Raw genomic sequence first — 23,404 nt, 5'->3', positions numbered from 1 at the left:
AAGGGCCATTTTACTTTACTTGGAGCTGCTCTGGGAGTACTTCCCTATAGCGTGACCTTACTCGGCATGTTTATAGGCTGCTGTAAGAGGTTCTGAGAACACCCTCAGTCACTACCAAATCATGCTAATAAGCCTAACAAGCAGGATAAATCTGAAGAAGCAGAATTTTTGTGCTAGTTTTTCTTGCTCATGGCAGTGCACCTACCTTAAATAAAACTGGTCAAAATGATTTACTAATGTTGCATAGAGGAATTCCTGAAAGAGGAATTCCTGAAAGTTCTCTCCTTCATTTCACCTTGCTCCAAAAGGAAAAAGTAGTAGCTTTCCTCTTTCATGGGAAAATGAACAGCTCTCCATCTTTGGTACTTTCTTCTGTAATTGTGGAACTAAACAGCATAACGGAGACCTCAGTGACATGTTCTTCATCTTAAACCAGATTTAGAAGAAACACAATGCAAAGACTCATTTTCTAATAGAAACCCTTTCTCCATCTTTGATCCTGGCAAACTCATTCTGACAGCTACAATAAAGAAGAGGCTGCTGCCAGAAACTGACTACTCTGATCACCCCTAGAAGTTGGCATCCCAGGAAAAAAAGCAGAAAAACAGTTCATGGGAACAGCACAAATAAAGGAGTGGCAAAATGCAAATTCAAGGGCAGAAACATGCCTAGCTAATTCACAGGCATCCCATACAGTTAATGGAATTACACAGTAGCAGTCATTCTCAGAGAGGTTTTTTAATCACTCAAATGTCTAAATCTTGTCTGCCAAACAGCTCATATTTCATTTATCCTTCCACAGCAGCAAGCAGTTCACAAACTAAATACCTCTCCTTCAAGTTGTGAGGTGTAAACCTTAGACTGATCTATTTAACAAAAATCAAACCTACATTAAAAAAAAGTGAAAATTGTTCTTAAAAGGCAGCTATTGGAGCTTGTCAATCCCACCAAAAAAAACCTGTAATTGTGCACACACGTAATGTATCCAGACATAACTCTTACAGTTACAATTTCATTTTTCTTGAACTATTTCCAGCATTTTTGGAAAATAGATTATTTATTCTTAAAGAAAGCATGCCAATTATTCCATGGATGAGCCATGCAAGCAGAGAGTGGCTGCTGTAGCAGGTCAATAAGGCACCACATGAAAGGCAGCGTTGCTTTGCTCACCCTTCAAAGACAGATCACGAGCACTGCCTTCATTAACAAGTATTGACTACCCTTCCTAATTACTGCATTGTAGACCTCATGTTTTCACTGCAGTACAAGCCTCAGCTGTCTGCAGATGCCATTTGCCCAGGTTAGATTTTGCTTTTACTGACAATTTAACACTCTGAAAAGGGTCAGGCACACCACTGCGCCCCCCCCCCGCACTTTTTTTTTTTTTTTTTTTTTCAGATGGTATGTACTTCTCATGTTTCCAAAAATAGCCACAATACCTAGGAATGTACTTAATGATACTAATCTGTTGGTTTGCATGCCTAAAGTTAGAAAATACAAATCCAGTATTTTAGACTTGTAAATTAGTGAACTGGTTTTCAGAAGAGCTCAAACTCAGCACCGCAGAAAAACAGGCTATTTAGCTGTTACATTTTTACAGAAAATCCTGGCTGTACAACAGGACACTTTCAAACTTGCTCTCACAACTCTCTCATTAACTGCACTGAGCAATAGTTTTGCTTTCCCTATACATCATTTAGAAACAATCAATCCTAATTAGCTACAGGTGGCAATTTAAAAGGCTATTTTAATTCTGAATAATCTTGTTGGCAGAATACAGTTTAAATATTTTTTCCCACTTTAAAACAAATCCCTAAGTACTTTTTTCCTTAAATATCCACTACATTAAATATCTGCCTTAAGAAAAAAAGCTCTATGGAAAATTATGGAACCCATACCATACCCTTACTATTCTGAAACACTTTTGTCTAACCACAGTAATTCATTTACTTACCAGTGAAGACATGTAAGAGCATTTGTTAAGAATTTATGGGTTCATTTCTTCTCCTTAGGTCAAAAGTTATTTCTTTCTACACTGTGCTGACTTCCGGCTCACATCTTCAACGCCGAGACTCAAGGTGGCTGCACAATCTACACGCTGAAGGACTCGCTGCCTTTTACTTCCTTTTGTGGCTTTCAAGGTCGAAATAAGGGAGAAGTTTTGTTCACCAGAATATTGCACTTTTTCAGTTACTCTATGAATAAGCTGTTTTTTTAAAGTGAGAGCTTTACTCTTACCTTCTGATATATCATCCTCTCATACTAATTTGCTCCTATCTAGGGACTCATAGGAGGATGCCTAGAACCAACACAAGCTCAGAACATCTCCCCTTCATTCTTAACTGTTGCACTCTGCATGTGTAACACATGCTCCAGAAAGCAGATACGCAAGTAAGTGAACATTAAAAGTCTGTCTGGGTGAACAGAAAGCACACTTCTGTGGTTACCTGAAGAATATATGCACTTCACCATTCCTTGCAGAGCAATTGGGTTGCCTGCTGAGCATTGCCTGTTTTTCTATAGGAAAGCCTTAACTGCATGTGTAACACATGCTCCAGAAAACAGATACTTAAGTGAACATTAAAAGTCTGTCTGGATGAACGGAAAGCGCACTTCTGTGGCTACCTGAAGAACATATGCACTTCACCACTCCTTGCAGGGCAATTTGGTTGCCTGCTGAGCACTGCCTGTTAATTCTACAGGAAAGCTTGAATTGACATCAACAAGTGGATTTTTTGTCACCCATACCCAAGGGCCACCAGGTATCTGAAAAAGATACGTGATCCTTGCCAGTTTACCTTTAAAACAAGGCATCCACACTGAAAATACATATGAGATTGGTGTAAATATGTATCATCTTACTCTTAGTTATATGGCTGAAGGAAGAAATCATTTTCACAGGAGATTCAGGACACAAAAGACGTCATCATTACTTCCCAGTAACGTCTTCTCTGTTTCACAAGTATTATAGTAATGACATCATATCAAACAGTTTTGGAATAATCCTGCAGCTGAAATGTCTTGTATTCTTTGTATACAAGGTCAGGGTTTCTGAAGGATCTTCACCACAATGCTGTTGAAGCAATCTCAGTATCAGCAGAGCAGTTCAAAAGCAATAACCAGCAAGTAGTTCTGGTTTCTCTAACTTAATGGTCTGTGGTGTGAAGACACCCTAAAATATATATAGAAACATCACCTTCAATCTTGTGCACTTGACTCTTTTCAAATAGTTTATGCAGCAACATGAAGCTTTAATACTTATTTGTCCAATAAGACAGAAATATCAATAGAATAAAACATAGTAGCTGTCTCCTGTTTTTTTTGAAAGTAGAGGGAGGGCTACTGATCCTTTAATGTTTCTTTTGCTTAGAAGGCAACTCTGGAGGTACAACTATATCCATCATATAGATCATGATAAATAGGTCCAAAATATTGTATCAAAGCAAATATTTTCATAACCTTTGAAGGCTAATGATTTGCTCCTGAGATGAAAAATACATATACAAAGGAAACCATGCTGGTTTTGAAGATGATGTAAAGAGTCATAATCCTTTCAAAACTGTACTACCTGCTATACAAAGCTACTTGAAAATAAAATAAAAATTTAGATATTATATTAGCAACACAGACCCAGTAGCTGATCAAAATCTTGAATAATGACAATAGGTCTTGTTTTTTAAAAAAATTAAACTATGAAAAATTTTCTGTTTGGAATATCAAGACATTTTAATGAGACCAAAAAATACTGGATTTCCATTTAACTTTAAAAATACCCCACAGTTCTCACTTAAAATCCCAGAAATCTACAAGCAGCCAGCCAATCTCCAACTGCAAACAAATAGATTTCAGTCTTGTGAAATGGTCAGCCTGTGGTGCCACTGATCTCAGACTGCTCTATGTCATCTTGAGAATTACGGTCACCATAATGAGGGCTACTCAGTAGCTAAGCATGATAATTTAGTAAAATCAGGACTGACTTTCCCAGTCAGGTCAATGGGATAGATGAAGTATGATTTTTAGGTGGCTTTAGTATAGTGGAACACTTAATTCAAAACCATGGGTCAGATGTTTTTACTAGTTTTGGACATGATATAGTACAGGATCCAGTGTTTTGGCCTACAAGTTGACAAAACAGTCCTAGGGATCATTTGTTCTTATTTAGGTGAAAGTACACTTGACAAGTGTACCTGCGTCTTATGTCCAGAAAAATACAGCCATTAACTTGTACCTCATTCCTTGTTATGCTGCTCAGTCGCAAGAAGGAGGAACAGGAGAGAAAGTTGCTGAGACAAATTTATTTTGCCAACTGTCAGCAGATTCAGACAGATTCAGAGAAGGATTCAGAGCTTTCAGAGCAGTTTCTGAAGGCAACTGTAAAGTGCTAAGTTACTTAAAGCCTGAGAAAATGAGAAGAAGGTTGCATTTGCACTTGCTTTTCTGTAAGAGCAGCTATTGCTAAGGAAGCTGAAAGAAAAAGTGAGTTTTAGAAAGGTTTCACTATTCAGCATAAGTAACCACAGTCCAGATATGAAAAGGATGGTGCAGGAATTAGAGCAAAAGGAATTCTGACCACTAAAAGATTAAAGGTCTTTTACCAGCAATAATCATCTTTATCCATTTCCATGTTTATCCTCAATTCCAAGTTTTTATCATTGATCTCCAGCTCAAAGTTAGCCACTCACAAAGAACAAACTATGCAGGTAGATTGCTCTGTCTTCATTCTACACTTTGAACGAAGGATAGAAAAGTAACATGTTAAACTACTGCTAAATGTAACCATTTTATGATTAATCACAGGTTAATCTGTGAAAGGAAGATCTTTTGAATGAAGTCTGTAGTAAACAAGCCTATGTTCTACCTGGTCATATTTCTTTCACCTTGAACATAAGAAAGACTAGGTCTGATTGATATAAATATACAGCCAATAGGGTAGAAATCTCCTTACCTTTCATATCACATGGCAAATTTACTCAGCACAACTACTTCTATTGAATCACAGCATTACCAGGCACAGAATATTTGCAAATGATTCACAGTTAAACTAAACCTTAGAGAAACTAAATCTAGTTTACTGGCTGTACTTCAGTACTCAAGGGTTTCAGAGAGTTCAAAAAAGTTCAAAGTATGAACATTCATCCTGAATGTTCTTTTCCATGTCAGTCTTCTGTTTTGTTAAAAACTATGCTGAGTGAGGAGCTTCACCTGAACATACATATAAAAGAAGATAGAGGGAAGTATGCAAAAGAGTTTGATGACAGATGGGATGATGAAGTACTCAGACACAGGGACCTGTTGTAATACATTAGAGTATGTTCTACCATACAGTCACAAGCACTCCATATACGACCAATACTGTTACCAGTTCCCCTTTTTCACTGGGTACAAAAATCTCAGAACCTCTAAAGAGCTTCTCTGGCTTTTAAAATTATGCCCCTAGCAACTGCTAAATCAAAATGCAATCGGTAGGCCAGACCCATAATTGCTAGTAGGAATTAAAAAAACAGACCAACTTTGCTGAATCACAGCCAGCTGGAAATACAGTAGTAGCCCCTGACGTCAGGGCACAGGACTACCACAGCAGTGACAGCGGCCACCCCACCAGCTTGGGCCCAAAGAACAGCAGCAAGAGTTTGAAAAATGCGACAGACTGACACCACTCACGTTCCTTGTGGCTGTGTGTGTATAGCTGCTGTGTCAAACATACTGAAGAGAGAAGCCAGGCTGCAGCCTTCACATTCTGGTTCCAGCAAGGAAGCAATTTATTATTCTTTTTTTAGTAGAAACTGGTGGAGAACTCAGTGAGCTGCCATGAGGGAAATAAGGTTGTTTCAAATTCAAATATGAAGTCAAAGAAACTACTGCATTGACTTTGCCTGCCTGTTTTGAGCATAGTAAGTGCAGGATTGCTACCTAAATTTGTATACCAACACTGAGTTAAATATTTATCTGTCAAGACTTGCCTACATATTGTTGGATCTCATACAATGTTTTATTGTTATTTGTCAATAAAGAGCAATATGCAGCTGCTCATATTTTAAAGTTTCCATAGGTACCATGTACTAATATTGAATTTTCACATTTTCAACACAGCAAGGCACAATTCCGTGTGTAAACCAAAATGGTTGAAGTTTTGAAACATAGTGAAGTTGAATAAAACTACTTAAATATAAATTACCTTTGTATTAAAATCACCTTAACTAAGTTGAATAAAACTCAGCTTTAGATTTCAAAACTCAGATTCTTGTCATGTATATGTTAGCATAAAAAATTACCTTCATTTTAATCTCTGAGAGGTTGTAAAACACAGGGGGTTTTATTTTTATTTAATTCAAACACCTAAATTAGAATTAATGGAAAAAGTTCACACCTGCCTCCTATTTAGGATCAGGTAAGTGAACCAGAGAGGACATGCAGGCATTCTCCACAATCCACTTATCAGGAAACAATCATGCATCTTTTCACAAAGTTATTTTGCAGTGTATTTCTAAATGTGTCTGCTAAATACTAATTAGGGAACAGGATAATATTTTAAAAAATAAAACCAAAAAACCGCAACACCCCACAAACCCAAAACCCCACACCTTTCAAGTTAATAAGGAGCAAATAGTAAGAGTTGGCTTTACTCTTCTTACAGCATTTCTGCTAAGTAACCACAGGGAGCAATGATTTGAAGGAAGAAACAGACAAGTCTAAGGTCACATTAACAAACCTCTCATTGACTCAATATGCTGTGCAAAAGAATCTTCAACTTATTTCTTTTATATTATAATCATTATAGAACCACAACAGCACAATCAAAAAAAGATAGCCTACAGTATCTTGCTGCTAAATTAAATTCTTGGCAGTGAATTCCTTGACAATTTCTTATTGTACCTAGATGGATCTGTATCTCATCATGCTATGTAACATATAAGCAAAATAAGCGATCATCATTCTGCAGAAGAGATTATTGTATTTTGATTATTCATTCCACTTGTTCAGAGCAGAGCGCGCTTGCTTTCTTTCTACACCATGCTGAGGCTGCCACAAAGAGCACAGGAACAGGAGGAGAATCTTGGTGGACAAAGCTCCAGTGCCACGAAAGCTGCTGCCTCACATGCCGGTGCTTCAGGACTCTGCAGAAGGCAGCAGTTGAGGCAGACACTGTCCTTCATATCGCCTGTAGAAAAATCAGCCCAACAGCACACTGCTGACTACACGGCGCTGATAAAAGCATGGTTGAGGTGGACATTTGAAAAGGGAAAACTTCAACTTTAGACAACATTTGAGGCTCTTAATGTATTTCTAGATTTGATTGCTGTAGTAATAGACAGATGCAAGTCACTCTGCTGAGTTATCACAAGGATTTTTATGAAGTCAGGCAATAAAAACAGACATGAAATTCTGACTGCTAGAAACCTGTCTACAATCTAGTAAGTTATCTTACCATATGAGACATGCATTAACTATTACCTTCAACATACAAAATTCACTCAGTTTACATTTTCAACACAAATTCAATGTGGTGTATAAAAGAAAAATTAGTCTCGTCATGAAAATACTTCAAAAACAATACTAAAAAAACTGGTGACTTGATTGTGTCACTTAACTACCTTTGGCCCTGTGCTTGCAGGAGCGACTGTGCTAACAGGGTAGGCAGGGCAGCATTACTTAAACATACATAAGGGCAGATAATCCTGAAGAACAACCTCAATTTGCGTAAGCCCTTTTCCCTGTTACTCCATAAAAGTATAGCAAACATGGTTATTTCCAACACAAGACAAAAAGCATTAACAGAAAGCCTCTGAATGAACTGGAGTTAAATCAAGTTAGATGTGGTTAAGAGGCATTGCTCCTGACCTTTACTTGCTAACATGAAGAATAGTAAGTCAGGCTTAATTGTCAGAAAAAAAAATAAGTTATACAACTGAAGGTTTAATACTTGAAGGTATTAACTATACCCAAATGCTTACATCCAAACCTAACCATATCCAACCATATCCTCATGGTTAGCTCCAGTACAGTCTATCAAATTACATTAGGGATTAGATTGGCCCCCTGCTGTTTTATACACAGGGAATATTTTTAGATTACCAAAAAAGCACCTTGGAAGAACTACCTATACTGCAATGCCTGTGACAAAGCCAATGCATTGAGAAATCAGTCCCTTTGCTACAACAATGCAGCACTGCAGCTGGCTGAAGCAGCCTGTGCAGTAAGAGCACTGTGAGCTGGCAGACACCTAGCTTTAGACACATTCTCCTCAGAGACCTTTATATGTTCTTAATCACAGTTTTTAGTTCCTTATTTTCTACTTTAGCCTTTGAAGGTGTTCCTTATTTTCCAGGAACTTCTAGGTAATATTTGTGTAGATTGCCATTATGTCCCAAATGGTTAAACACTGACCCAATACTGTTTGTAAAAGTAATAATTAAAAAAAATTTCCCCCCCCCCCCAGTAGTTTCTGTCTGTGGCAAGCCACCTATAAGCTTTCGAACAACAACAAAACCCACCAAACTATGGTTATCAGACCTCTTTTACATAACACTGAAGTCTCTCAAATTGACCTCCAATTTGCTAAAAGATAGTAACTCATTTGTTAAAAAATCATGTTTTCCACAACAGGATTAAAAAAAAAACCAAACAAACAATGAAAAAACACCTAACCAGCCCATGCTAACAAGAACCATGCTACAGTTAAGGACCACACTCCCCACATAATTAATCGTTCAATGGTATAACATCCACATATAGAAAAATAGACAGGAAAGAAGACAGTATGCATTCCACACAAACACACAGATCATTTGTTTCTATTTACTCGAATATACGTCATTCAAGATCTTACGGTAAAAATGGAGGTGGTTCCTCATTAGCACAGGATTACCTTGTTTATTCTGTGTGGCTTGTTAGCAGCTGCTGTAAAGCAGTTCAGAAATTTTCATTTAAAGTTTAGCATGCTTACCCGCTATCAGAATTCTCCTGCCTTCTCTCAGTGTAAGCCCACACACCAATAAAAAATAAAAAAAATCCTTAGGATAAAGAGTCCTTTCAGCACCATGCAGTCAGTTTGCAGTGCTCTCTCCTTACTTCCAGTTACTAAATAGCTTCTGCTTTTCTAACCCCTTGTGTACCACACCTGGAAAAAACCCTTATCAAAAAGCTAACCTTGCTTCTACACCCTGAGCCACTGTAAACATTGTATTTTAACTTCAACCAACCTGCCCTTCCACACATACCCACCCCTCCACACCCCCCCAAAAAAAAATTCAGCTGTAGTACTTTGGATACCTCAACTCTTATGTATTCCAGTTTCCAGCTCTGCTAGCCTTACCCTCATTTAGCGTTGCCTGTCATCTCATCAACTATAATAAGCATGCAGTTCTTATCAGTCTTGGCAAGGATGATATATTCTCAATTCTCATATTTCCTTACCGAAACTGAAGCAAACACCTGACAGCAAACAGCTACTTAGTTTGATTTTTTTGAGGGAGGAAAAATACTTACAGAAATCCCTCCATTTCCATCCCAAACAATACATTCCATGTGGTACGCGGGCACAAAGGCAGCTCAAATATTAGTGACATGAAGGACTACCTCAGAATAAACATATGGGAAGCAGAGAGGGGCAGGAGTGGCTTTTTTCCTGATACATACTTTTGTACTAGCAAACAGAGCTCAAAGCACTGTGGAAAATAGAAGACTACTAAATATATGCACTGCCATATAGTCTTCAAAGAGCACAAGCCATTTACATCTGCTCAGGTCTCCAATCTCCTTCCCTGGGACGAAAGGAAGGAAATAGTGAAAGATTTACTTTTTTTTTTTATTTTTAGCCAGCACTGGTGTGAACAATAGCACTCTACACCACAGGGCAGCAGAGGGAATTGGACTTTTTTTCCTGCAGCAAACTGTCCCCAAAATGTCACTAATAGAAAATATCAGTATTTTTTTCCTGATCTGTAGAATATCTCCCAAGCACCTCCAGGCAAAAGGAAATAATCAGAAAGCCTTGCACTGCAAAGGGGCACTTATGACACTACTGGGTCTGAACAACATAACTTGTTTGTTCATTCACAGTGCTGTATAGTCACTTCTCTGCAAGTGACTGCTTGGATTCTGTGATTTCACCATATTTGAGTATTCATTACATCATACCTAGACACATTAACTGGGAAAGAGTTAAACTGCTGTGCCCCAGAGCCATTCCCCATGCAGATACTTCAGTAGCATTACCAACCCAGTCTTTCGGACACTGACCATTTTTTCTGTGTCTGCTTTAAAATCACTTTCCTTTTTGAACGGATTACGTTAATATTCTCTCAGAAAACCATAGTGAAAGTCATGAATTTTAGAGAATAAGAGTATGAATTATTTCTATCAAAGCAGTTTTAGAACACTGTGAAGGCTTTCTGATGTCTCATATAAGAGGATCACGGTCCTGCTCACAGTTGTCAAATACCACAGGCTGTTTCAGATGAATGCTGAACATGTATGCCTTGACCCCAGCAGAACAAAAGCAATCAATAAGGGCTTGGCAAATGTCTTTAAACATCACTTTTTAATGCTGTAGGGAAAAAAAGTAATATGACAATTTGTGATGCATGAGACACCCCTTGAAATACTCTTCAGTTTCCTGAATTATGTAAGTATTTATATCAGCAAATCATAATACATACACAGTGAAACTACTTAATACCTTTTTTTTCCCCCCTTTAGAACCTATCACCTTCCTATCTCAATGTTTTCTGTAAGTTACATGAGACACAAAACCCAATTAAGATTAGTTTTAATCAAGATCCAGTCCCACAACTGCTGAGTGTCATTTAGGAAATAACAAAGGGGACGCAGTATTCATGGTGGTAAGATACACATTATGTACCATTCCAACATCCCAATATTACTCAGAGTTTGAAATGGTAAGCCTACTTTCCTGTTGCAGCTCCACTGCATTTGCTGAAAAGAACCAAAAAACCCCATATAAAACTAGTTAACTACACAGTTGGCATCAGCCACATGAGAAAAGCAGAGATTATATTGTTAAAAGTAAACAGTTGTTAAAACCAGGAAGTAATAATTCTCCACAGTTAAAATGAACAGGCACTTGTTTAAGCTCTATCAAAATCCTTGAAACAGGCAACTCATTTGGGTTTTGAAGTTCCTTTAAATTCCTTACTAACACACACAATATTGATACTGTTCTCATTTCTATGAACAAAAAGCTTTTAATATATCCTGTGCACAAGCAGTCCTTATACAGAAAATAACATAAACACTTAAAGGGGCAATTCTCCACACTGAAGCTGAACACCAAGGGCAGCCCAATGCCAATACTAGCAGTTAGGATGGACTTTTTTTCTCCCCCTTTGACTGCATGTCAGGAAATGTTATTCTGAAGATATCCTCTATGCTTGATACAGGACAAGGAAAGTTTATAAGGAAGTTTAGAAATAATTATGTGCACAACCAACCACTTAGGTTGCTGTGTTTTGACTTGCTTACACCCTTCCATTCAACTTAACCACAAAAGCCATCAGAGTGCTACAGCAATCACCTTCTGCTACCTGACCTAGCTTGGCAGCCTCTAAACAGCATGTTAACAGACAGCTCAGGTGTTAGCATGCCCTTCATTTGTAAGCCTGGTAAGCATATTTGCCCACTGGATCAGATATAGATTAATAAATTATAAAGAACACCGCTTACTGAACTATCATGCATATCTCAAAAGAGTGTGAAGGTAATTAGAGCAGCAGTTGGCTCAGATTACCAGAACTTGATGAAAGTCAAATTAAAATTCTGCATTAACAACCACTCTATTTTCTAAAATGGACAATTATTTTTAGTAGTAAATAGATGCAACTTGCTTTCAAATTTAAAATTCATCTTAATAAAATTCACAGTTCTATATTTAGAATTAAAATAAACCAAAACACAAATGCTGAACAATTTTATATACCGATAGCAATTCTTATTCTATTATCTAGATCACAAAAATCAGATATTTTGCAAAGCCTCCCCTAGAATCATTTTCACTCGAGAATTTCCAAGATTTTGTTTTAAAGACATAAAAGCCCTCTTTAAGAATTAAGAGGTTACAAGCTTTCAAAGGGCAAATAAAAGGATCCCCAAGAACTCTTGAGAACCATCTGCAGATGTCTGTCATCCCGCATAACTTTCTCAAATGCTATAGTACTGCTAGCCCATAGGAGAATCGTTGGAAGTACAAAAGGATTCTTCCTTCACAGATGAAATGTGAATTTCTGAATGAGGAGAGTTAGTGTCAGACTGAATAAACAGTAATGTACAGTATGCTCATATTAAGATAGGACATTTTGGCAAGAGTCAACTGAAAAGGCTAGCAATACAACTGCATAAAACTGAAAAAAGTTTAAATTCTATCAAAAACTATTTATTTTTTCTGTATCAGTGACTTTGTTTTGATTCTTAAATCACCAGTTGTGAAGATGAATGTAATTAGCCAGTAGTTTCATTTCCTAACTCAATTATTCATATTAATACAAATAATGCGCATATTAATATTCAATTAAGAAACTCAAGTATCACAAACAAGATAGTGATGGTGGTATGTGAGAGCAAAGAGGAAAAACATTCTGATTACTCCCTGCAAGAAGTTGTCATCAAGCCCTTCTGATACAAGGCAAAACATTTAAGAACCACCTTACCTTCAAATATTATTTGCTTTAACAATTTAACAATTCATGTAATTTATAGGGGTTTTTTAAGTCTGCTGTAGACCCTAACTTTGATTTTTTTATTTAAAATGCCTGTTTCATGGTGGAAGAGAACCTAGGGGTCTGAAACAACTTAAGCAACTGAATGATTCAGCCTTGTAGGAAGATAAAGGTTACCAATATAACCCTTATGTAAATAAATAAAAAGTTGCCCTACCCTGGCATACTAGCTAGAGCTTAAAGACTAGACAGTCCCCGCAAGGAACAGCGACTGGTCGAGTCAGGATCCTCAAGCAGAAACAGAAACAGTGGCAGGGAGCTCTACACCCTCTCCCTCCCTGTTCTACCTCCGGAAGCCATGGGGTATGGGCAAGTTTTCCAGATCAAGGACTCTCATGCTTCGCAGAAACAGAACACATACCAAAGATGCAGTTAGAAACTTCTCTATTGACTTTTGCTTCGAGTGCCACAAAGTCCCCAAAGAGATCACACAGAAGCCCCATCAAGAACCCAGCTGGTCCAGAGAAAGCATGCAGCACTAAACCAGGGCCTAGGAGAGCTGCCCGCAGCAGGGCCACCAGCAGCCCCGGTACCAAAGCACTAGTGCTCAGGGGCAGCTCAGACCCCCCAGGTTTCGAGTATGGAGGAGCTAGACAGAGTTACAGCACAATTATATCACCACAAGGCTGGGTGACATTACAGTAGCTGGAAACCCCTACCACGAGGACTTGGTCACAACAGCAACCAACACAACAAAAAGCTTAGCATGGGAACATCACACGCTCAACTAATAAAAAGCCAAATCTTTAAAAAGGCCAGAAGAAATCCAGCCACTGAATCAGCCAGAATTATTTTTAATCATTGGTCACCATTTTCTCTCCCCGATCTTCATTTACATCTCGGCATACTAGCACCTATTTGAGAGGGAAGGCAAATGCCTGCAGTTCCTCATGAGGGGAAGGCTAGACCTGTAAGTCAGCTGCATTATTATATGTGCTGCAAGACAACACTTGTTCAGAAGTCAGGAATAAATCACTGAATTTCACATCTCCCATTACAGTTCCACCGCATTTTTCCTTCTTTCCAGGCTATTTAACTCTACATTAACATATATGACATGCTTTAGCATCAATACTTAGTAACTAACACTATTTCATTGCTCTGCCTTACCTTCTACTCAGTGTCTTTTGCCTCCAATTTTAAGCCACTTTATACACTGAAACTCGGTAAAGTGGAGCAGAGGCATGAAATTGCTCTGAAACTCATTAAAAATACATTTCTTTACACGTCTGACTTTGCAGACTACTGTAGCAGTTTAATTTTTCTCCTCTTCTGCTTTTACTTATTTCTCCATATCTTCTGATACTGCCTTACTGCTGTGTCTGTGCGCTGAGACCACATCTCTGATTTTGACTTGTCAACATTTCAGCAAAGCTCCATCCTCCTCCCTTCCCTACGTTAATTTCAAAAGTAGTTTCTTCTGTGAAAGTCATCTCTGTTAAAATGCTACTTCTGCCGCAGCTAGCTGAAGAAACCATTAAAAAATTCCTCTTTCAGTTTCCCCCTTTTACTTGCCTGGGTTACTGACAAAACTACTGGGGCTATACTCTCTGAACAGAATTCTCTCTTCCCTTGTCAGAAGTACAGGAGTTTGTCAATAAGAGCCTGAAAAACTCAAGCTCTCCACAGCTAAACATTGGATTAAAATGTTTCAACCATCAAGAGCTGGAGGCAAAGTTTATTCATAGATTTAACATGACGGAAGGGATCATTCTGATCATCTAAGTGTAACTATTCATCCTGGATTGTCTTATATTCAGGAGAGATATTACATCCCATACTGGAACATAAAGCCATTTTTTCCCCTCACAGAAAAAGGAGTCTCAGCTACAAGATTTGCAGTCAGTAATTTGATTAAAAGATTGAACTGATTATAACGTTTTGAAAAAAAATCTACCCAGCATTAACAGGACTAGAGGAAAAGGCCCACAAGTATCTTATTTTAAGATTTGCTTGCTTCATATTTTTCCTTTCCCTCTGACAAATCCTTCATCCTGGGAAGATTATTTGTCTTATACGGCAAATTCATAACACTACTTTAAGACATAACAGTGCAAAGTACAGCAGCTGGAGTGCTTTATCACAGATCACACTGTACCCAAGACATACTGACAAACAGCATCAAATACTGCCCAGTTATGAATGGGATTTTGACTGAAATGTGGGGAGATGAGATAGTCCCTCACCGTGACTTAAGAAGCGGGTGAAAAGTCTGACAACTGCAGTTTTAAGCAACACATGTACTGACAGACAAGGGACAAAAATAATAGCCAAGGGCAAATCATAACTTTTTTTTTATGAACAGCTTCCTTTCTCAATATTTGTGTTTTACCAGTTACCCAAAAGCAGCACATTCCTTGAGCAAGAGCTTTTTTTCCAATCCAGAAATCTCCCAACCATCTTTATTAATTTATCTGCAAAAACAACCTGCTCCTGTGATTTTGCACAACAAACTAAATTGTATTGTGTGTGTAAACTATTACTTTCCCAACTTCAGCTATGCCTAAAAGCATTTCAGGAATGGCATTTACTAGCACGTCTACAATTTTGCCCTCTCAAGGTATATTCTAAAGAAGTCTCTCCAGCAAGGAGTGGACTTCGGTTATTTTCAGCAAATCCATGTCAAATTGTAACTCCTTTTTGAAACCCTTTGTGTATTGTCACTAGCAAGTCAAGCAGTGAATACAAATTCTAATTTAAGGAAATCACCATCCTGATCACCAAGAAGTCAGTATTACAAGACCAACAATTATTGGGTACAGTAGACAGTGTTAAGCAAGGGCTAAATAGACACACAAAGCCAACCCAAGTTACACACGTGACTTCAGTCCTGGATAGTCTATGAACCAAACAGCACATTCTTAATGTCTTTAAAGGGATTATTTTGATCCTAAATATTTGGAGAAGTGGGGGAAGAAAGGAATAAGAAAACAGTAAAATTGTATTCAGGAAGCTAAGTTCCATTTCCTGGCACTTTCACATAACACATTTTCTTCAATAGGAGGCACATGGGATTAATTCGGCCCACAGAAACAGGAAGCTCTATAATAACAAACACGAAAACGTATTTGCATGAAAATTCTGCATAAAGCAATTTTTTTATACTTTCCCTCATTTTTGAAGGAAGAGGAATATTTAGAAGCAGTTTCCTATATATTCACCTTCCTCTCTCAGCATTTTTAAGTATCAGCTCTCCTTGATAAATGACAACTTCAGCAAAAATTCAAAAACCCTGCATTCACCCATGAGGCATGCAAGGCAACTAGTTCTCTTTTGCAGTGGTCTCTAATGCATTTACAGATTCCAATCACTGCTCAGGCTAGCCCTAATGATCATACAGGTTTTCCCTGAACACACTGTATAGCAATCAGATTTTCAATCACTGCAAACCAGTCAACAAAATGCAGCAGGTAATACAAAGCCAGGAGCAAGGAGAATGATAGTCCAAAATTAATTACTTTATTTTTGAAAATAAAACAAAAACAATAACAATGAAAAACTATCAGGCAGGGCATAGCTGTCGTTCTAGCTTTTAAAGAATAAGCCCCTGAACAATAAAGACATTTTTCATAGGCTAGAGCAGCACACTAATAGACTCTCATTTAGTTATCTCCCACTGCAATATGGAAACCCAAAAGACTACTGAATTTTTGTTAACATAATCCCATAAAATCATATCCATTTAACAGGCAGATATACAGCAGTAGCAGCGAAGAACTATTATTTTTCCTGTCAGTGTTTGCAGACACCTTACTGCAGTGAATGCTATCCTGAATGCAAATTACCTCAGTTCCCCAAGAGGCACACTGCAATGTCTGAGACTGCCAATATATGGTACAATGCCAGCAGACATATTTAGGAAAAGGGAACAGAAGAATACAGTCCAGAAAATGTGTAAATTTGCACTTAAGTGAACAAAGCCAAGGAACCAGTGAAAGATTTGAATGGCACAAAAGTTAACCTAGTCTATGCGCATCAAGGACAGAGGTGACTACTTATGGCAGGAAGAAGCTATTTCTTGCTATGAAAGCGAGTTAATGTGTCCTTGTGTACTGAGCTATGTCTGCACAGCTAAATCAAGTCAACTAAATGGAGATACAATCTTCTAGGATAGCTTAATCCCATGCAGAATCAAAGTAGTGCCACGCTCACACCTTGCAGAGCTCTTGGCTTGTGGAAGGTGCTAACAAGCAAGCAGTAGCTGACACCTGTTTCTTGGCAGATAGCTGATTTTGAGTTAACATGCATACACACGTTTGAAGTAAAGATTTGTTCAAGTTAGTATCAACTCTGAATTCTAATTTAGCAGGAAGAAAGATACCAAATGCACATTAGTTACTCCCTTCCAACACAGATTATTAATCATGCTACTCCACTAAACACTCTTCTCTAAAGTGTCTCCAGATACTAGCCTTGACATTGTCCAGCCATTTCAAAGTATCTCTGAAGATTCAAGTACTCTTTCATCCAAACCTTTAAATTAATGTCCACTTCTAACAGGAAATAATTTTTGCTTTGTTCTGTAGGTAAACACACCAAGCCTTCTCAAACTCAAACGTTAACAAAATTCAATTGCAATTTTGCACATGACAATGAACCTGAATGACTTGGACTACAGTATGCTGAACAGCAGAAAGATTCTTCTGTTAGAAGTCAGACACTTAGATTGCAATGCACAACAAGAGGCTGATGCTGTAATGGAAACCTTAAGTAGCCCATTTCAGCATTAGAAATGTTTTCAGACACCAAAAATCCCTGATGTTCTGTCTCCCAGCATTGAAACCCTGTGATACTCCCTACTTCATCGGGCTAATGTCAGAGGCTGTGAGGAAACTACTGAGCATACAGGAGTTATAATGTCTTTGCACTAATGAACACACAATTTACTAAATCTGAGAAGAGTTCTGATATGCCTGCCATATACATAATCCAGATTTTTTTCTAATGCATTCATAAGCAAATATAGCTCATGTAATACCTCTGATTTCTCCAGCTGCTTTCCAGATACAGATCTGAGACAACTGTCCCCAAGCAGTAACATAAGTAACTGGCATATTTCACACCACCTGGCAGAGACAGGGATTGGAGATGTGTGGGCTACACTCATTTCTCCTTTCCCCTAAGGTTTTCAAGCAGGTCAAAGGCATATGCGTGCATTTAGAAAACCCCTTTGAAATCCAGTTAGCTTTTTGTAAGCCAGAAAAGTGTAAACAACTTTTTTTTTTATTCTGATAGGAGAAAGAACACACCCAGCTTTACATTGCACCTGGGGATTAAAGTCTATACTTGCAGAATCAAGGCAGTCTAATCATCTTTTGTCAGTAACAGAAGCAGGCACAGTCACATTCTGACTACAAAGACTAAGACGACTATGAAGCTATCCTGCATGGCTAGAGCACATGCCACAGTGGCCACTGCCGACAGGAAGAGCAGATAGGGAGCCAAAGTCCCACTAAGAGAAAAGAAATTGTTTGTATACACAAGGTTTCTTCACCTCATTTTCTAGAGGAAATACATTACGGATGAAAAAAGGCAGAATTATGAGCCTACATGAAAAAAGCCTAAAAATCATCACTGAGTCTCCCTTTTATTTCCCACATCTTTGGGGTTCATTTCCTTACTTTAATTTTGTGAGTTTTATACTGTAATCATATTTAGCAATCATGATGCAAGAAAGTACTATGGTTATTGCAGCGTAGGGATATTTTATAAGCAGCACATCGCTCTTGTCATGGCCTTTACAACCTTCCTGCCATTCAAAAGCCACAAGAAGAATGCTCACACTGCAAAGCTATGCATTGTACTTATGTTTAGTAAATAAGAGTCACCCAGTGGGTTTGGTGTGTTTAGTAAATAAGAGTCACCCAGTGGGTTTGGTGTGGGCACAGATGAAAAGTATAAAAATTGTAGATGAGTATGAAACCGTTACCCAGGAGTCTAAGGTAACAGTGACCAACTGCAGAAGCCTAATGAAACTGAAGTAGAAACTAACAGAAAGCACAGGGTCCTTGTTACAAGTGTACCTCTATTAGAGGAGAATGAAATCTATTAAGTGTACATACTACAAATACAGCTGCCAATTCCTCCTTCACGATGTAAGCATGCATAAAGCCTTGGGGAAAAAAAAAAAATCCCACCACCAATAAAAAAATATTGTGGGTTCATGTACATATCCAAAGTCACTACACATTAAAGCTAAAATAAAGCACACTATCAACAGCATTGTGATAGTCTGTCCTTATCTGGGCATACTGTTAAATTACACAGGCCTCTTGCTCAGGAATTCGTGAAAAGACACTCCCCAAGCAAAACTTCCCGTCCTTATATTTGACATGCTGTCATTGCCACCAATGTAACAAGCATACGTCAGAGATTTCAAGCTTTATTTCGACAACTTTGTCCTTCCACATCTGTAAACTCATAAGCAATAACTTTCAGAGTTTGGATTTTATGACTGCTGATTTTTACAGCATGGCCAAGGTAACACCGATAACCAGCTTAAACTGACCGCCCCTTTTAATGGTACTGCATTGATGTCATAGCAGCTGCCTGCTGAAGCGTAACAAGTCTAACACAAGCTTGTTGCTGAAGGGAGCAAAGAAAGAGGCACCGGGGAGGGGCAGGCGTGAGGCATGGCTCAGTCAGAGGAGGGAGACTGGCTGTCCTGCCAGCCTAAGAGCTGTTAAAAGTACAATTTAGGAACATTTCGTGTCGAGATGGGGGCTGAGGGTGTGAGGTGAGCTGAGCTGCGGCCGCTGCCGGCTCCGAGAGCCCGGAGCTGCCCCCACCCCAGCCCCCCCGGGAAGCGGCCGAAACTGACGAAGTGAGCCGCCTCCTCCTCCCCGACTCCGACGGGGACACCCAACCTGTTACCGCTGCCGGGCGGAGGGGCAGAGGACCCCCCTGGGAGCTCCCCGCAGGGCGCAGCCCACACCGAACCCGACGGCAGAGTGACCCGCGCCGGACGGCGCTGCCGCCCCCCCCGATCCCCCCGCGACAAGCCGGCACCGGGCCTGCCCGCCGGCTCCCCCCGTGTCCCCTCGGCAGCGGGGCCGGGCGAGCGGCGGGGACCGAAGGAACTGCTGCGGGCCGTTACCTGCGGGCATCCTCCGGGCGGGAGCCCCCGCGGGGCAGGTGGGCGCTGCTGCGCTGGGGACGGCGGCCGGGCTGGACCTCCTGCGGATAGCCGCCCGCCTGAAGTGCGCGCCCTCGGCTCTGCTCATCCTCGGGGCGGGGGAGAGACGGGCAGAGGCAGAATGAGGGAGAAGCCGCGGGGTCCTCAGCGTCCCTCCCGCCCCGGGGGCGGCGGGGCCGGCAGAGCCCCAAGGGCAGCGCCTCCCTCCCCCCCTGCCCGCCCGCCTGCACGGCGACGGCGGCGCCGGCCCCTCACCTGCCCGCCGGCCCCTCACCTGCCCGCCGCTCCCCACCCCTTCCTCCCCGCCTCCTCCCGCCGCCCTGCCCCGCGCTACCTGCCCCGCGGCCGCCGCCCCCCCGCCGGGATGGCGAGCCTCAGCCCTCCGCCGCCCGGCCAGGGGCTGCGCGGCAACTTCCCCCAGCCGGGCGGCCGGCGGCGCCAAGTTCCCCCCGCGGTGCGGGGGGCGCCGCACCTGCTCCGCTTCCTCCGACCGGAGCTGAGTCTCGCCGGGCCCCGCCACGGCCCTGCGGGCGCTGGGCCCCTGGCTCCTGCCTCACCCGCTCACACACGGCCCCGCCGCGGTCGTGCGCCGCCTCCGCGCACCGTTCACCTCTGAAATGCCTTCCCAATTCCTGTAAGATTGATCTGTGTTCGTAAAAGAAGTTGGCCGCAATGCAGTCCTCTCTCTTCCAACGAGAAAATTCTCAAAGACTTCCAAGTCCTAGCACTTAGAAGCAAGTTTTGATGCCAGGGATGGAGCTGCAGTATTTGCATCAATAAATGGTTCATTCAGGCCAAAGCGCTTGCCTCTCTAAATTTCAATCAGTGTTAACCGTGAGATGTGGGATTAGGTTCATTTATGTAGCAACAGTGTCTGAAAGCACCTGTTTACCTGCTTAACTGAGACATGATGTTTAGAGACAGAACATCCCCACCTGGGGCACCATGAGAGTGGGTAGCAGCAGCCTGTGGCAGGCAGGATGACAGCTTTGGAGTCTGTCAGGCAAACCAGTCTCAAAGTGGTGTTCCCACCCCACAGGGATTCCCTGGGTTTTGGAAATCACAGGTTTTGGAGCTTCTTTAAAAGAGGGCCTCCTGTTTTATAAGGTGCTACCTCATTTGCCATCAGCCATACTTGGAGGATTTCCTCACAAAAGAGAAGGAATGCAGTCAGCTACACTCCAGGGATGTTCTCCCTTTGGCAATGATCCAACACAACCTTTAGTTGCCAGAAAGCCCATGAATTGCTGGGGCTTGGAAGAATGTTCTGGAGAAGTACCCTCCTGCACTTGCCCTGCTCTTACATACTTTTTTGGCCATTATCAGAGATGGGAAGTGGGCAAGAGAGACCTTTCATTTGACCCATACAGCCACTCTTATGCTCTTACATCTTCAGTAATGAGATTTTATGGACTGCTCAGGCAAGCTGCTGACTTTGCAACTTCCTTGTCTCCTGAGGGACAAGGATACCTTTTGTCAGCACTCACAGAGTCATGCATGCAGCATGGCCACATCTACATGGGAGAACCATGTGAAGGGGCATCATCACCTTCCTCCAGAGTCCTGTGCTATGGTGTGAGGCTTCTGCTGAGTCCTTTCCAGCGGGCGTTCTGGGCATGCAGGACCCAACAGTAACACACCTCCTCCTGATGTCAGGGGACCACCTGTGTGAGGCACCAGCCGTGTCTGACCCAGGGGAGGCAGGGTGGCAGAGAGAAACAGTGGTGGTGCTACCCACAGCACACATGCAGCAGCAAAGGATCATGAGGCGGAAGTCAAACGAGTGGCTCTTCTGCTTTCAGTGGGGTCTTCTGCTTTCCCACGGGGGGGAACTGGTGCAGCTGGGACATCTGCCACCACGTGCCAGGGACCTCACTCTTTTGGTCTCTTTGTGAAATCATTCTCTTCCAGAAGAAGGTTGGTATTTTACAGCCTCCCCTCTCATTTCCCCCTAAAAATTATTTTGTGCTTGCAATTGCAAACATTAGGTTTTCTTTTGCAAACGTACAAAAAAGCGGTGACTCAGATAAAAGACTGATTTATTTCCTGACCTGGGCTGGGCATATGGAGATGAATGTGCTTATGAAGAGCACTAGTACCTGCTGACTTTGTTGCAACAAGCTAGATATTCTTGTAAACTTTAGCTACATATACTTCATGGATGTGTGCCAAGGATCAATCATTAACTCATTCAGATAAAAATCTTCTTCCAGAACACTGGTATGCATTTAAATCTTCCTCTGGACTCAGACCAGTTCTAGTACTGAGTAATCTTCAGTATTACCAATTTAAACAAGGAGAGAGCAAGAGGGGCAGAGAGCCCCTCATTAATAATTCTCAAAGCACTTAACCAAGGAGGAAGTCTCTCTTGACAGGGGAGGAAAATGAGGGGTGGGACAAAGTGATCTGTTCAGAGTTTTCCAAGATGTCAATACAGTGGTAAAATACAAAATTTTAGCTTATGGGAATAAAAGTAAGGTTGAAAATAGAAGACCTTTCTCTAACCTAAATATTAGCAGATTGCTCAACTGCCAATCTTTAGCCAGGTATAATTATCACTTATTACTGAACTTTGTACTTGCCTCTTTAAACATGGAGCTCTGCTCCTGGAAGGAAAACAGCTAAGGAAGCAAGGGCAAATGCACACACCCTACAAATCTAACCAAATGAGAGTAACTATGTTAATTTTGTTTTCTGCGATGTTATCAGTGAGCGGTAACTTATTACAATGTCACTCTGGAAAATAAAGGTCATCTCAGAAAAGAGAATGGTGGCAACTCTGTGGCATTAGGAGATTGGTCACAAAATCTCATTTTCTTGAGAAAATCATCCTGAAGCACATTGATGTATTTAAAGCAATGAGGTGACAGGCTGTGATAGAAGAAATTCATGCAGTCAGTAAATTCATGGTAACGAGCATTTGTACACTGCAGTGTGATACAGGCTTCTCAGGGTAGCTTATTGTCTCTCTCCAGTTAGTCACAGCACAGACCTGGAGCAGCTGGTTCAAGCTGGCTTTGAACTGCTGTACACCAGCAATGGGTCTGTTCTGCCTGCTTTAACAGGGTAACAACCGGTCGCCCCTTCTGGCATGTCCTTCCTCCTTTTTTATACGCTGCTCTCAATCTCTCTTGTTCTCCATCTCCAGGGAGAGACAGAGAGTCTTTTGGCAATGTCAGCAAGAGGAAAAACATTTTTTTAAGTGTAAAAAGTCAATCTGAGATAGATATTATCTTGGAAAACCTCACCCTAAATGATTAAAAATTTAGTGTAATAACTGGAGAAGGGATCCAAGAACAGAAAATACTGAATAAGCTTAAAATAGACGGTGGAGCTGATTCTGCTTGAAATATATGAAGGTCAAAAAATGACACTACTTGAATAAAAGCCTTGCAGCATACCTCCCACCCTAGGCGAAGTGCGGGAAGAGTTACATACCTCTCTGTTGTAGGGTAACTGAGGTAACCAGTAAGCCACAGCTAACCCCTTCAAGTGTGGGCAATAGCTGGGCCATCTGGCTCCAAAGCTTTCTGTGGGA

At 40.8% G+C, this 23,404-nt stretch overlaps 1 protein-coding gene across 1 annotated transcript in view; it reads right to left on the bottom strand.

Annotated features, from left to right (window-relative positions):
* The window catches only part of FGD4 (FYVE, RhoGEF and PH domain containing 4), a 118,204-nt gene extending 98,123 nt beyond the window's left edge, over positions 1 to 20,081 (bottom strand). The window contains exon 1 of the mRNA XM_074826252.1: positions 19,828 to 20,081. Coding sequence (XP_074682353.1) covers positions 19,828 to 19,954 — 127 coding nt within the window. The 5' untranslated portion in view covers positions 19,955 to 20,081. The remainder of the gene's footprint in view (positions 1 to 19,827) is intronic.
* Positions 20,082 to 23,404: the final 3,323 nt, after the last annotated feature.

The sequence above is a fragment of the Strix aluco genome, chromosome 5 (genome assembly GCF_031877795.1).
Source record: "Strix aluco isolate bStrAlu1 chromosome 5, bStrAlu1.hap1, whole genome shotgun sequence".
In the NCBI taxonomy this organism is placed as follows: Eukaryota; Metazoa; Chordata; class Aves; order Strigiformes; family Strigidae; genus Strix; species Strix aluco.
This window is presented reverse-complemented; position numbering and strand designations above follow the sequence as displayed.